Source organism: Pavona decussata, unplaced genomic scaffold (assembly GCF_977016875.1).
Source record: "Pavona decussata unplaced genomic scaffold, jaPavDecu1.1 SCAFFOLD_371, whole genome shotgun sequence".
NCBI lineage: Eukaryota > Metazoa > Cnidaria > Anthozoa > Scleractinia > Agariciidae > Pavona > Pavona decussata.
The window spans coordinates 65,001-79,080 of NW_028145747.1; the positions used below are offsets into that span (position 1 = coordinate 65,001).

General features: G+C 37.1%; 1 protein-coding gene across 1 annotated transcript in view; it reads right to left on the bottom strand.

Annotated features, from left to right (window-relative positions):
- Positions 1–14,080, bottom strand: part of LOC146452313 (GATOR2 complex protein MIOS-like) — a 37,932-nt gene that overhangs the window by 8,933 nt on the left and 14,919 nt on the right. Inside the window, exons 20-32 of the mRNA XM_085097966.1 lie at positions 13,977–14,000; positions 13,287–13,352; positions 11,895–11,970; positions 11,093–11,164; positions 10,373–10,491; positions 9,501–9,595; positions 8,824–8,895; positions 6,359–6,424; positions 5,398–5,470; positions 4,988–5,034; positions 4,244–4,344; positions 3,217–3,258; positions 402–517 (exon numbers count right to left, since the gene is read on the bottom strand). Of these exons, the coding sequence (XP_084954092.1) occupies positions 402–517; positions 3,217–3,258; positions 4,244–4,344; positions 4,988–5,034; positions 5,398–5,470; positions 6,359–6,424; positions 8,824–8,895; positions 9,501–9,595; positions 10,373–10,491; positions 11,093–11,164; positions 11,895–11,970; positions 13,287–13,352; positions 13,977–14,000 (969 nt within the window). The remainder of the gene's footprint in view (positions 1–401; positions 518–3,216; positions 3,259–4,243; positions 4,345–4,987; positions 5,035–5,397; positions 5,471–6,358; positions 6,425–8,823; positions 8,896–9,500; positions 9,596–10,372; positions 10,492–11,092; positions 11,165–11,894; positions 11,971–13,286; positions 13,353–13,976; positions 14,001–14,080) is intronic.

The following is a 14,080-nucleotide window of genomic DNA, read 5'->3' on the forward strand; positions in this document are numbered from 1 at the left end:
TTTTAGGTCAAAACATAGACCTCAGGCCGACGTGATCAAGTGCGGTTTCCATGGCAACGACGCACCTGCCGATCCAAATATGGCTGTTTTTGTTCATCCCTCCAGGTAACCTACCTCCACACAATTAATAAAGGGGGGTTAAAAATTTTCATTTCCAACTTTGCTTCTCTTTCCTGGAGAATTGCTCTTAAACACTCAAAAGAGCATTTAATCCGATTTCCAAACAATTATTTTGGGAGAAATTCAAAGCAAAAGTTCACCAAATTTGTGAGAATTAAGATCACATTTCCAAAGCTCCTTAATAGTGGTGATTTGATTTGTTTTCCCTTCATGAAGTATTAATGAGCTGGTTGAGAAATTACTATAATGGTGACATTAAAATGAATTCAAGGTAACTTCACCTGTTGAGAGCATGTTAGTGAGGATGGAGTTGCCACAAAAGTTGCAGGACACAAAAACCTGCTGAGGAGGTCTTTGGGTGGGGTCCTTCAAGTTATGGTGAATATCAAACAATGACCTGAAATATAACCACATAACAGAAAGATTTAGAATCATGTTAATGGTAAGTGACAAACGCGAGATTCACTTTTATGTACACGTTGTCTTGAAAAAATTAGTACACAGATGTATGCCTGTGTCATTTACTGATTAATGCATCATTCTCATTTATTCACTCTGGGCTAAACAAAATTGAAGAGCTGAGAGCATAACCGACTTATGTCGAATTTTAGCCCAGTTTTCGATTTCACTCGCATTTGTCCCAATTTTTGCTCTCCCTAGTTTTGAAAACATTTCGCGGTTTTACAATCGTGTACAAAACTCCTTGAGAAAACCAAACACCAACAGCGCAAAAACCACTTGCTTACTATTTCTCTCTTGTTAATTCTACCACAGAACTTTACTTCTCTCTCCCACTCCCTCCCCCTATGTAATGACAACCGAAAACAGATGTAGAAACCACTCACTCACTGTTTCTCTCTTCTTAATTCTACCACAGTTATTTCTCCCTCCCCCCCTCCCCCTTATGCAATGTTGATTTGGAAGGTGATGCTTGCCAGGAGACTGTTCGTGACCCAGAAAACAACATTGAGTTGGGGGGGGGGGGGGGAAGGGGAATGTGGTGGTTTCCTTGTTTACTAGTGAACGTGCTTGGAAGGTTAATGTTGTTAGAGGTGTTGTCCACGTCGTGCTCGTCGGTTAAGAAGACTCGGACCGCGTGTTCTTGTTGTAAGGTAACCGTGCGTATTTGGGAAGTGGAAACATTGGAATGTAAGTTACGGCTTTCGGTCAGCCACATCCTATGGTGAATATTTTCGCTTTGCGCATTAACGAAGTCAAGAAAGTTACTCTTTTTAGCCGTAGGTTAAGTGTGGCGCAAATAGCTTTCGCGTGATTTCAAAAAAGTGCTAGTTCCAATTTTGTGTTTTCCTTTCGGGGTGATAAAACCAACTTGTAGCATAACGAACTTCAAGCAACACTGTCACATTATTTCATTAACATGGTTGTAACTTTTCACTTAACCTTAAGGGAAAATAACTGCATTTCATACAAAGACCGGTCTCTTGAAAGCCAGTGAGGCCGTAAGTCATGCAGTGCGTGACATAGAACTTGTTTTCTTTCAATGCGTAACAGTTCTCGCCCTCAGTTCTCGCTTATTCAAGTCGTGTTGCAGGAAAGGAAATGGCTTGTTTCGAGATAAACTTTTCTCTCAATGAAAAACCGATTTGTTGCCCTTCTATTCTACACCTTTTGATCACAGCAAAAGTGCGTCTTAGTAATTTGGCAACAGTTCTCGCCCATTTTGCAATAAAGAAACTAATTGAATTTTGAATTATTTTTACGTAATGGGGTGAGAACTGTTTGAAAATAGATTTCCTCTGTGAAACACCTTTAGGAAAGCATTTCAACATGGCGATCTAATGATAAACAAAGCATTTACACGCTGCCAAAGGTAAAACATTGCCAACGAACATATATAAATGACTTTTTAGTGGTGAGAACTGTGGCCGAGAACTGTGCAGACATTTTGATGACGTATTGTATCTGAGGTGCGTTTCTTACATTCCTGTCACGCACGTAGTAGTTTGTAACAATCAAATGAAAGTGTAACAGAATTCTTTTCGTTTCTCTCGCGAGAAAGACCGTTTTCGTGTGCCGTGGTTCAAAGACAACAAGTTTATATTTAATACAAATATTAATACTCAATGCATTGTCCTTTTGGTCATCCATAGTGACTATAATGTTATCGATTTTTCTTTAGAAGATGGTAACAATTCCCAATGGCATTACTATGAAACACAAATCAGCGGAAAAAATACTGAACAATGTTTTTCAATCGAATTGAAGTTCACATGCAAAAATTCGGACAAATCCGAGCAAACTCGAAAAACAGGCTGAAATTCGACATAAGTCGGTTATGCTCCCAGCCCTTCAATTATTCCATCACATTATTTCCATTGCCCATATGCCACACATTGACATTCCAATCCTGGCAGTATGCAGGATGTTTGTCTCATGAACCTAGTTTAATGGCCTAAGCTCCCAAGAGTCTCCTGTAGCTGAGTGGTAGAGCATCCAAACTAGTAAATGGAAGGTCTTAGGTTCGACTCCTGATAGGAGCGCTCAGAGTTTTTTTCCCCTAGTATGTCTGTGTCATTTACTGATTAATACATCATTCTCAGATGAGAAATATAGTGCAAAGTAATTCTGACCTTTGATACTAACTCTAACACAAAACTACACAATTTTACTGAGAAACTGAAAACAGTGAGCAGCCATGGTCAAAGTGCATTCATGATATAATAACCTTCAGCTCAAACTAGGCCTTTCATGATGTTTTCAGCATAGCAGTGGCAGTATAATGAAAGTAGCAGGCAGCAAGGTTGTCTTAACTGGCTACTTGGGGAGTCCCTAGAAATATTAAGTACTAATGATTATGATGATGATAATGATGATGATGATGATGATGATGATGATGATGATGATGATGATGATGATGATGATGATGATGATGATGGTGGTGGTGGTGGTGGTGATGGTGGTGATGATGACGACAACGACGATGACGTATCTGTATATTTAACACCTCTGCTGATTGGGGACAGTCTGTGCCAGCTCTATACACTTAATTGAACTCAGCAGCTTTCTGGGAATGCTTTTGGCCTATGGACTTATTTGCGTTCTTTTTGTTAGGAAAAGAAACACATGTGGCAGTACCTTTGATGCCAGAGTCTCCACATATCCAGTAGATTTCTATAACTAAAAAATCACAACATTGAAATGAGACTTGGATATACATGTATCATTAAGAATTACCTTTAGTTACAAAGTTTCTGGTCAATGTTTGCAAAATTTTAGTGCTGTGATAATACATTGAAAATTATTTTGAAATCTATTTCACACACAGTCACATCTCTTATACGTGGAAGGTACTACTCATAACTTTCATTAAGTTTTTAATAGTCACACTTCAGGACTTCGCTACAGCCTAATACGTTTGAGCCACATTGTACAGCACAATAAAAAGCGCCACAGGAAATCACTGTTAGGTAGATACTGGTGTGCTCCTTTTTTGGTCTCTGATGTGTTTGTTGTCTCTTTTCTCAGTGTTTTCCACCCACAAAATTGTAACTTATTTCATGTAAATTGGCTTCCTTGTTCTTTAACTCTCGAGTTATTTTTGGAAGCCAATACCCCTTTTTCTATTTCATTGTACGTTTTATGTCATTTCAGCTGTAGTGTTCTGTAGGGGTAGAATAAAGTTGTTGTTGTCACTACTCAGTAGCTTTCATTTGAATGGTCACACTTTAGGATTTCATCAACAGACTCAAAAGTTAGAACTACCTTGTACAGCACAATAAAAAGCACTACAGGAAAGTTCTACTCATGCAGTAGCTTTCATTTGAGTGGCCACACTTTAGGATTTCATCAGCAGAATCAAAAGTTGGAACCACCTTGTACAGCACAATAAAAAAGCACCACAGGAAAGTTCTACTCATGCAGTAGCTTTCATTTGAATGGTCACACTTCAGAATTTCATGAGATTAGAGTCACCTTCTACAGCATAAAGAACAGAAGGTGCTACTCAGTAGCTTTCATTTAAATGGTTAAACTTATGACTTACTACTGGATTTTATTTAGACTTGGACTCTAGAGGTTAAAGAATTAACCATTGTTTGAAGTTAAAGACTTTAACGGAATGTTTTTATATACTTTGCACAGCCTGAGGGAGCTGTAGACTTACTTCTCTATCCATGATGCAACTCTTGCATCTTTAGTGACTTCGCTGGGTATATGAGGAACACAGTTGATGATCACTAAACTTGCTGTCTGGACATCTGTTGTCTGTAAAAAGAGAATGATCATTTAACAATTAGCAGAGGTTTTTGATGAGGCCCTATGTGCCATCTTGGCGCCAGGGGACAAGTGAAGAGGTTTTCGATAATCCATTTAAAATAAAAATAAGCAATAAATAATGTTGACTGACGTTTCGATGACTTCATGTCACCATTTTCAAGGTTGTGTAAGTCACATGCAAGTAAACTTTCACACGCTTTTCTCTATATAACTACCCACATAATCTGACTTACACAACTTTGAACATGCAAGTAAACTTTCACACGCTTTTTTCTATATAACTACCCGCATAATCTGACTTACACAACTTTGAAAATGGTGACATGGAGTCATCGAAACATCAGTCAACATTACTATTGCTTATTTTTATTTTAAAAGTGTTCAGTTCAGCTATACTGTCAGAAAAAGGTACAATTTATTACATCCTCAACATGAAACTAAGAAAACTTTTGAGTTCTGAAGGGAGTCAAACTCGTGACCTTCTGCACAGTCACCATAAGCTCTAACCACTGAATTGGTGGTGATGAACTTGGTTAATGAACGAACACAATATTTATTTTAGAGATTGCAAGAATGTCCAAACTAGAAATATGAAAATATAAAGCAAACATTTAAAACATTATATCTTCACCTTATTTACATATTTTTCTAATAAATTTATTCCATCTGATGAGATTCCTGAAGACAAAGAAGATGACAGCAGTAATTAATAATGTACAGAGGCTTGGTTGGGTTGCAACAAAGTGGCACGTATGACACTGGAGTGACACAATCAGGGGTTACCTCAGGAAAAGATAGGACAAGATGCGAGAAGAAGTTAAATTACAAAAATTGGTTCTAAATGCAACTGTATGCAGTTAAACTAAGTTAACAACAAAGAGGGGTTAGCGGTCAGAATTTGATGTCGTTGGTGCATGCTGACATGGGTCATGCAGTCACACTGTAGCAGATGTTCTGGAGCTTTGTCAACTGGATTGTACTGTTTTAGAGTGCAGTTGTCTTGGTTCCCCTCCGTGCAAAAAAAAATTGTATGTTAATTACCTGTGAGGAGAATACCATCCAAATCACCTGCATTACTCAACTTGGATGATAAAGTCTCAAGAAACTGAGACAACTGAAACAAGAAAATGAGATTGTACAGTCAGCACTTCACTCAAATTTGTGTAGAATCAAACCCAACAAAAACATACCAAACAGGATCACAGCACATGAAAGTCAAAGACACCAAGCAAGAGAAAGAACAAGAGCATCTCTCCCATCAAATCTCATAAGACTGCTGTACTATGTATTTGAAGTAATTCAGTCCCCAGAGGGTAAGTATCACCACCACCCACCGGATCAGTACCCCAACCCCCAGAGGGCTGGTACCCCCAGCCTCCAGAGTGCCTATAGGTAATTTTAGCTTGACCATTCAGCTACAACTTGAGCAAATTCTTAATCAACAAAAGAAGTATAAATGACTGAAAGAACTTTATTTGGAATTAGTGGCAGGGTATGTAGCTAAATAACTAATTGTGGACACTTAAAAGCTGTAACATTCTGTAACTGCAGTGTAAAAAAGAGGAGAAAATTGTTCTAAAAATTACTTAAGAATAATTATTGTAATAAGATAATTAAGTTTAATAAATTGTTGTTTGATCTAAAGTAAGAGTAATATTGTTATAACTAAATTACTAAAACGTCTAACAAAATGAAATACAATTTTATTTTGTTTTTTAAATCTAAACATATACATTGATGTACAAATGATTGACCTATTTAAAATGACAAATGAGCAAATTTATATTATTGTTAATTTAATAAAATTGTAAATCAAGTGGGGGGGGGAGGAACCTTCTTTACTTTTTACTTCAAGAAAGGGAGAGAGGAAAGGGGATCAAAAAGGGAGAGGAAGCTCATTTTAACACCTAAAAAGGGGGAGGGTAAAAAAGGGAGGAGGCTACATGGAGAGAAATAAGTTTGGTATTAAATTTTTTAACTTGGCTTTAAATATCAGACCTACTTTGTTGTCTGGAAGATATTTACAGGCAAATGCAACCCTGTCCTCAATCTCTATTCCTTTCTCAGCCTTAAATGAAACACAAACACTATTCAGTCATTACAAAGTACATACTATTATATAAAGCATGACTACAAAATGGCTATTAGTATCATGTAAAGCCAAACCTCTGGTGACAGAAGTTTCCCATGAACAGACCTCTCTCTCATGAAAACAAACTGCTACGCTTATACTGTGTTCACATTAGCAGAACTTGAAACTTTTTTCCCACTAACAAAAAGTATTCACATAAAGGCAGTACATTGCATAAATCATGACAGAAACCTTGAGGCTAACATGCAGCTATTTAATTGCCAGAGAAATTCCATTTTTCAGCTTCACTATGCCACAGACAGTAATATTATATTACCTAACAGGCTTAATTTGCAAGTTAAGGCCAAGCATTAGACAAATATACACAGTAAATACTCTTGCCTGTTACCTAGAATCCATGCTTGTTCTGTGCATAATTGCGACTACCTCACCAAATAGTTTTGATGCATTACTGGTAATTTGTCATAAGGTGGCTCACAACAGTGTTATAATCTAGATCCATCCGACAGTTTTGAATAAATAAGGAAAAAGGCGAGTCAGCGAGTCTGAGATTAAAACTTTGTTCTATGATTATTTCTATTCTACGACCCGCCTTTTTCTTTATTTAAAGAGTGTTATAATCATGCATGTGATGATGGTGAAAGGTTCTAATAGTGATCTGCATGAACTCAAAGGGCATCGTAGCTTATCCTAATATTTTATTACATTAGCATGAGCAAAAAAGGCAAAATAATTACAGTCGAACCAGGTCAAGCGTACCCCCCTAGATTCTATTAATAAATCTATTATTAATTTTGAAAATTGAACCCGTTAGTCATTTCAAGTATTCAAATCAAAATTAGATTTCTGATTGGATTATACGAACAATGCATGAAACCAGAGAGCCCGCGGGAAAAACCCCTCTCAAGATATTTAGAGCGGCAATTCTTGATTTATATAACAGTGGATTTTCCAAAAAGCAGATTTCTCTGACGCGTACTGTCAGAAAGAAAATTCGCCATTTTAAACCGGGCACAGTTTAAGTTTAAACTCACTAATGATTACTAAATGGACATTTTACGTTTGTACACTTGCGTTTTTTTCCATTAGTTATTCAAAAACAAAAATGAAAAAGGACTGGAAGCGTTTTATCATAATAAAGGGTTATCTTTTTGAGGTATATGCAAATAAATTTAGCGAAATGTATGCAAACTCACAGTGAAAGATGTTCATTTCAGTTGACGTTCGATAAATGCAGCACATGTGTTGCGTTATTCGTCACTGTATAATGGACAGTCTGGTGAAATATTTCCTCGCGAATCAAGGGTAATAAATTTGTCGCCCGAACGGAGCTAAGCCACGTGAATTCGAGCGAAAAATATATTTATATATATATGTATATATATTTTGTTGAAGGTGTCTGCACTGTTGCCTAGCAACAGTGAAAAACAAAGTATGAATGACATCAGACTGTCTGGCGTCATCTGGAGCAAAATTTGCGTACATCGGGAAAGTTTGCGTGCCGGATCAAATTTCAACTGCAATGTTCATCAATATTCACTGGATACAGAACTATCTCTCCAGAATCTTCCCTTTCTTCTAGAAATCTTTTTTGTGACACATTGCATTGAAGAAATTACACGTTTTGTGGCCGCGGTAAAATAATTTTCTGTGGGAAATAAATTCATCAAACACGACAGCGCTTCACGCACGTTGTACATTTCGTCGCGACAGAAATAGATTTTCAACAGCAAACTAGCCTGTGGAACCTCGAAAAGACCATGCTCATCAAAATAGTTGCTATGTTCAGAAACCTTTTAATCTCCTCATTTGATGCTACAATACGAGTAAAGAGGGCTTTCCACCCAGCCCCAGCTTCGCGAGGTTTTGCGAGTCATGTATTTCTAGTAATATATACCAAACTTTTTTATGCTACAAGGTGGGTAATGCTATACATGAAAGATAAATTACAATTTTTCAACCTGACTCATTTGCAAGCGCTTGACTTTGTGCTCTTGCCATGGCCAAATTTGCATAACGAATTATATGAATGTGTCGACAACATGCAGGAACAGTTTGAACGAACGAGCTGTTTCAAATGTACTGTAGTTTGAATTTTACAGGCTATTGCTTTTACTGTTAGCGCAGATCTATGTTCTACGAATTTTAATTTGAACATTGATCCGCGCTAACAATGAATAAATGAATGCATTCTTTGAAACGACTAATTGGTTCAATTTTCAAATAATCGATCCATTAATAGAGTATAGGGGGGTACGCTTGACCTGGTTCGACTATAAAAGTATTTTCTTGCACTCCCTTTAGAGAAATTTTTCTCATTTATGCCAGATGCATCATTTAATTGCAACAAAGATCAAGCTTGTGTATAACCTCACCAAGATACCATCAAAATTATCAGCTTCTGTGGTGAGAAAGGCAAATGCTGATCTCAGGTATGGATTCTCCATCTACAAAAATGTGATTAAACAGTCACTTCAACTGACGCAGGAAGCTTTCCTCAACATTGTCATGGACCCTCTCCACCCAAGTGTAAAATTGGTACTAGTGGCATTCTGCTGGGGGTAACCCTGTGATGGAAGGGCTTGAATTAAATTTTTAGAATTTTATGGCATAACAAGCTCTACATGCTCCAAGAGTTTTTTCTGGCTTCCCTGCTTTGCCTCTTTCCATAAGACCAAGTGAACATTTCTGACGCTAGCAGGTTTTATCAGTCTTGCTACACTCATTAAACAATCTTGGTTTACAAAAATAGATCATCTTGTATCACTTGCGTGTACAGAATAGTCAGTGATACCTTGATACTAGAAGGGGCTGCCAGCACTCATTCAGTAACCAAGATTCCTACAACATACTATGAGAAAACCAACAACGACTTATTCAATCCAAATGTGATACAAAAAATAGGATGGAACTGCAATTGGCCACATTAATTTTGTAAGGGTGTGAGCAGTACTCTCTCCTTTGCACATCCCTGCTTTACTTGCCCAGTAACTGTTATTAATCCAATGAGAGAACTGCAAATTTTCCTTCAGTGTAATTAGTGGAAACCCACCTGTCCACACAGTGAACTACACATCTTCCTCCACATAGTCTTCTTCTCTTCTGTATAACCTGACAGCGCCATAGCGACCACATTAAGTGTTGCACCTGATAAGAAATTAAGTCATGATAACAGTCAAATAAAATCACACCATCTTTCTTACAGAAGAGCGACATTTCAAGGGCTTGGTAAAAGAGAGGTACACAGCAAAGTATGATCTGACTGTTAAAATCTGACTTGCTCCAAATCAGGTCTATTTTGGCATACAGATGGGGTATGAAACTATGTGTCACATTCAAATCCTAGCCTTATGAACCTAGTTTAATGGCCCTAGCTCCCATGAGTCTCCTGTAGCTCAGTGGTAGAGCATTCTGCCTTGTTGTTATAGTCTCTCATGTAACAGTTAAAAAGAATATTTTGGATTTTTTTCGGTGAAGCTAATAAAATAATTACAATATATTAAATAAAATCTAGTAAGGGTGTTGATGATCTTAGACAAGAAACTTAACTCCACAGTGCTCCCTGCCTCGCAAATGTAAGTGAAACACAAAAAAATTGTGGCTGTAACCCTGTGATAGACTTATAAAAAGCATCACAACCGGGGAAGGGATCAATGTGATATCTAATGATTTTACCGACCAAATAACATGTAAATGTAAATGTAAATGCTTCTTCAGGATCATGAGAATAGAACCAAACAATGCCTGTGACTTGCAGGTGGCATTTACCGTTTGTATCTGAGGACTCTTTTCATCTTAACTAATTTGGGAATTTGCAAACAAAAACAATAATAATTATTGTTTTTGTTTGCATATTTTAAAACAAAGGCCTACAAGTAAAACGAGAGGTCTTATGTACATGTGAAGATGATTGAATGATCTGACCTCTTGCTTCCATATTATTCTGTGTCTTTTGGGAGCTCAGTATATCAATTGCTTCTTGAATTTTGTTGTTGAAAAGTGCTACAGCTGCAGCTCTCTCATGCTGTCCACAAAGCTGAAGCCTAAACAGAATAAAATATATGTCAGCTACAATTTAAATGAAGGGGTTGGTGCATTACCGACCTGTAGTGCATGACAGTGAACTAATAAGCCCTAACAGTGATCAGCATCAAATTTCTCCTTGTAATATCAATGCTTAGTCAACCCCTAAGGTCATGAGAATTAAGAATATGATCACTCAAGGTGAATTTTCTTGACATTTTAATAACTTCTACAAAAAACGTTTGGGGACAAGATAGGAGAATTTGTTCTTTCATATTAGGGGTTAAAGGGTTAACTTGACTCTTCAATAAGATATGCTGAACCTTGAGGAATACTATTCTTAGCAGGCACGTTTTGTTCAAAGGGCAGATAACTTTTAATTATCCGGAAGGTAAAATATAATTCCACCTAACGCATAATTTCTATCCACTGGTTAGTAACATATCTGCTGGATAAAGGCATGCACCCTGCACATCTGAGAACAAGGCAATAAAGTTTTATACGTGACAGGCTACACCCAGTCTCAAATAATTAATTTTAGTTTCATACATTAAACTGTCACGTTAACAGTTTTATAGAAGTTTACCTATGGTTATTTTGTGTTTAATATTGCCCACTTACTCTTTAAGGAATTCTAACAGAGGTACTCCAGTGCTCTTGAAATCCCATCCACAGAGAGAAAGGGCCAGCTTTCTACATTAGGATTAGAAAAACAAACAGCATAATCACCTCAATGCTCCAATGTCTGCAAGCCAGGATCAAGTTGTACAAAAATCGACATGGCATCAGTCATTCAGTACAGTGACTCCATATTAGGGAACTGGTCGTAACAAGTTTGTTTCAAGAGGACCCACCTTGTCTGGGGTAGGTGGGTTATCAAAGACACCACCTACCTTATGAACTTTATTGGCTTTAAAATTTGAGTTGACACAGAAATATTGCATTGCTAGATATAAACAAGAAATTAGTGAGGTTTGAATCTCATTGTCATTTTTTACTGCTGGGCCCAGTTGCTCGAAGCATGGTTAGCGCTAACCTGGGTTAAATACCATAACAACCTATAGGTTTTAATACCTCTTAACCAATGGTTAGCGCTAACCATGCTTCGAGCAACTCAGCACTGGATGATATGGAGAGGTTGCTATGCAATAAAGACACTATCTTATGAGGTTGAGGAAGGGGGGAGGGGTGCAGGCAGAGACTACCGTCTATTTTGTGGTTTGGTGGGTCCTGTTTGAGTAATAGTAGTTTTGACCACTTCCTTTTGCTCCAATATCAACACGTATGTTCTCATCACTGTTTTTCATATAACTCTCATGGTACTAGTTAGGAGAATTTGTTTACCAAGAATGATGTTTTCCTCCAGTGTGAGAAGAAAACAAATCTCTAAACAGTGTTACATTCTCTGTGAAATGGCTCTCACCTCTCATCACTAAAATACACTGGAGCTACAAGACGCTGTTCTTGATATGAGTCAGACTTGCTTCTTGCACACAAAGCTGTTAAAGTAACACAGTGATAACATTCCTCGCGTGAAAACGAAGTTAAAGATTGCCCAAGATAAGAGTGAACATCAAGGGAGAGTACTCTGTTGTACATGAAAGTCATTCCAATTGATAAAAGCAAAGGCAATAAAAGCAGATACAGTCAACACCTTTTGAACAGAAACCACTGGGAAAGTGTCTATCCAAAGCGTCCATATTAAGCAGGATCACATATCATAAATTATTAAAAACTGGATCATTGTATAGTGCAATTCCAGGGTTTTGATTGGCTTAGATGCCATGGTATATGAGCCATTATACCATGCCCGAGAAGTTAAGCGACCATAAATTGTTTTCTGGTTGCTCTTGAAAAGGAAATCAGCAAGGCCTACCGATACTACTTGTAATTTGTTTTTAATAAAACAATTATTCCATTTGCGCTTGTTGGATATGAGATGATTATAACCAACTCGGCGCGGCTATCTATCATCTCATATTCAATGCGCGCTAGTGGAATAATTGTTAAGTAGTACATATACCAACTCAGTGACCTTGACATTTTATATAATTCAGGGGTTTCATTAAGATTTTGAACAAGTTGACAAGAGAAATTAGTGTAACTGGGGAATATGGTTAACTTGGATATGTCCTGTTATGGAAAAAGTCAGATGAGATGTTAACAGCTGGGCAAAGTTGTGTTCAAAGACAGTCAATGTGCCCATTGCCTGGTCCTTAATGAAACCCCTGATAATCTGATTGATACTCTGATATTCTGCTGCAATTCACCTCAGTTTTAAAGACAACATCACTTAAATGTGAAAAAGGAAAATGCTGGAAGCAACAAAACAGGCAAATCGGCTGTGTTCATACTACATGACAGACAACATTTGTGGACATCAAGCGAGCTATCTTAGAAGAACAGCTTGTCTTTGTGTGAAGATGGGACAGGAACAATTTTGGATATTGAAGTCCTCTGACTTTGCGATCGTCTTGACAAATGTTTGACGAACAAGCTGAGACGGCTGGTATGTCCAAAATTGTAACCACCCTGTTTTCACTCTAAGAAGACTTGTCCATCTTTGATGACTTGTTTGTCCAAAATGTTGTCCATCCATTATTCTTTTCCTTGTCTGAAAACAGCTTCCATAGATGATTGGCCTGAATTAAGTCACTTCATCGTGAACCAAGTCAATGCAAGTTACAACATAACTTTTGAAAGACTGTCTGTGACCTCTACCACTCTTACTATTCCCTTGTGCAAATGGTTAGCACAATAATAATAATTTTTATTTAATTATTAAAATTAAAATTATTAATTAATCATTCATTACCTCCTCCACTGTTCTCTCCACCAATTATGGACTTGATTCCATCATATTTGAGGGTTTTAGATTTATCTGAAAATGCATTAACAAATTGATGACAGTAAACCTTAATTTTTGACCTTGAAAAGATTATAAACAAGTATTGAGAAACATAATGAAATTTCAATGTCAATGGCACATTAAACTTATTACATTTAATTCAGTGGAAAAACTCAGAGACTGTGGGTAATGCAGAGTTTGATGGTGCATCTTGTTACTGTTACAGCTGTTACCAATAACAGGTGCCCTACTGCCTTCAACAGAGTTGAATAAAGCTGTGTTTGAGTGAATGTCAATACAAGAAAAGCCATTGAAATTATTTTGAATTCTGACATAATTACAAGGCAAAGGAAGCAAGGAATTGACCATACTGTACCCACTTCTAAGGGCAATGTAAAGCTTTACTTATTTGATTTCTGTGCCAGTTCAAATAGACAACACCATATTTTTGAATTTTTCTGCACGTGATAATTTGCTAATAATTATTTATCCATGCCTCACTGATTTTGTAAATTATTACATGCAGTGAAATTTAAGTTTTAGATCCTGTAAAAGATGCCCTTAAATTACATTGTTTTAGTTTAAACTGGCTTGGAAATCAACTTTGATAAAGTTTTACCATCTGTGTTACATTTAAAAATGAGATGTCACACATACCTTGCTCCCTCAAAGACTTCACACCTGAACAAATCATTAAGGTTGATTCACATCTGATGACACAAAGTAAGTCTACAATCTGCAGTTAGCCCACATGGCAGAGT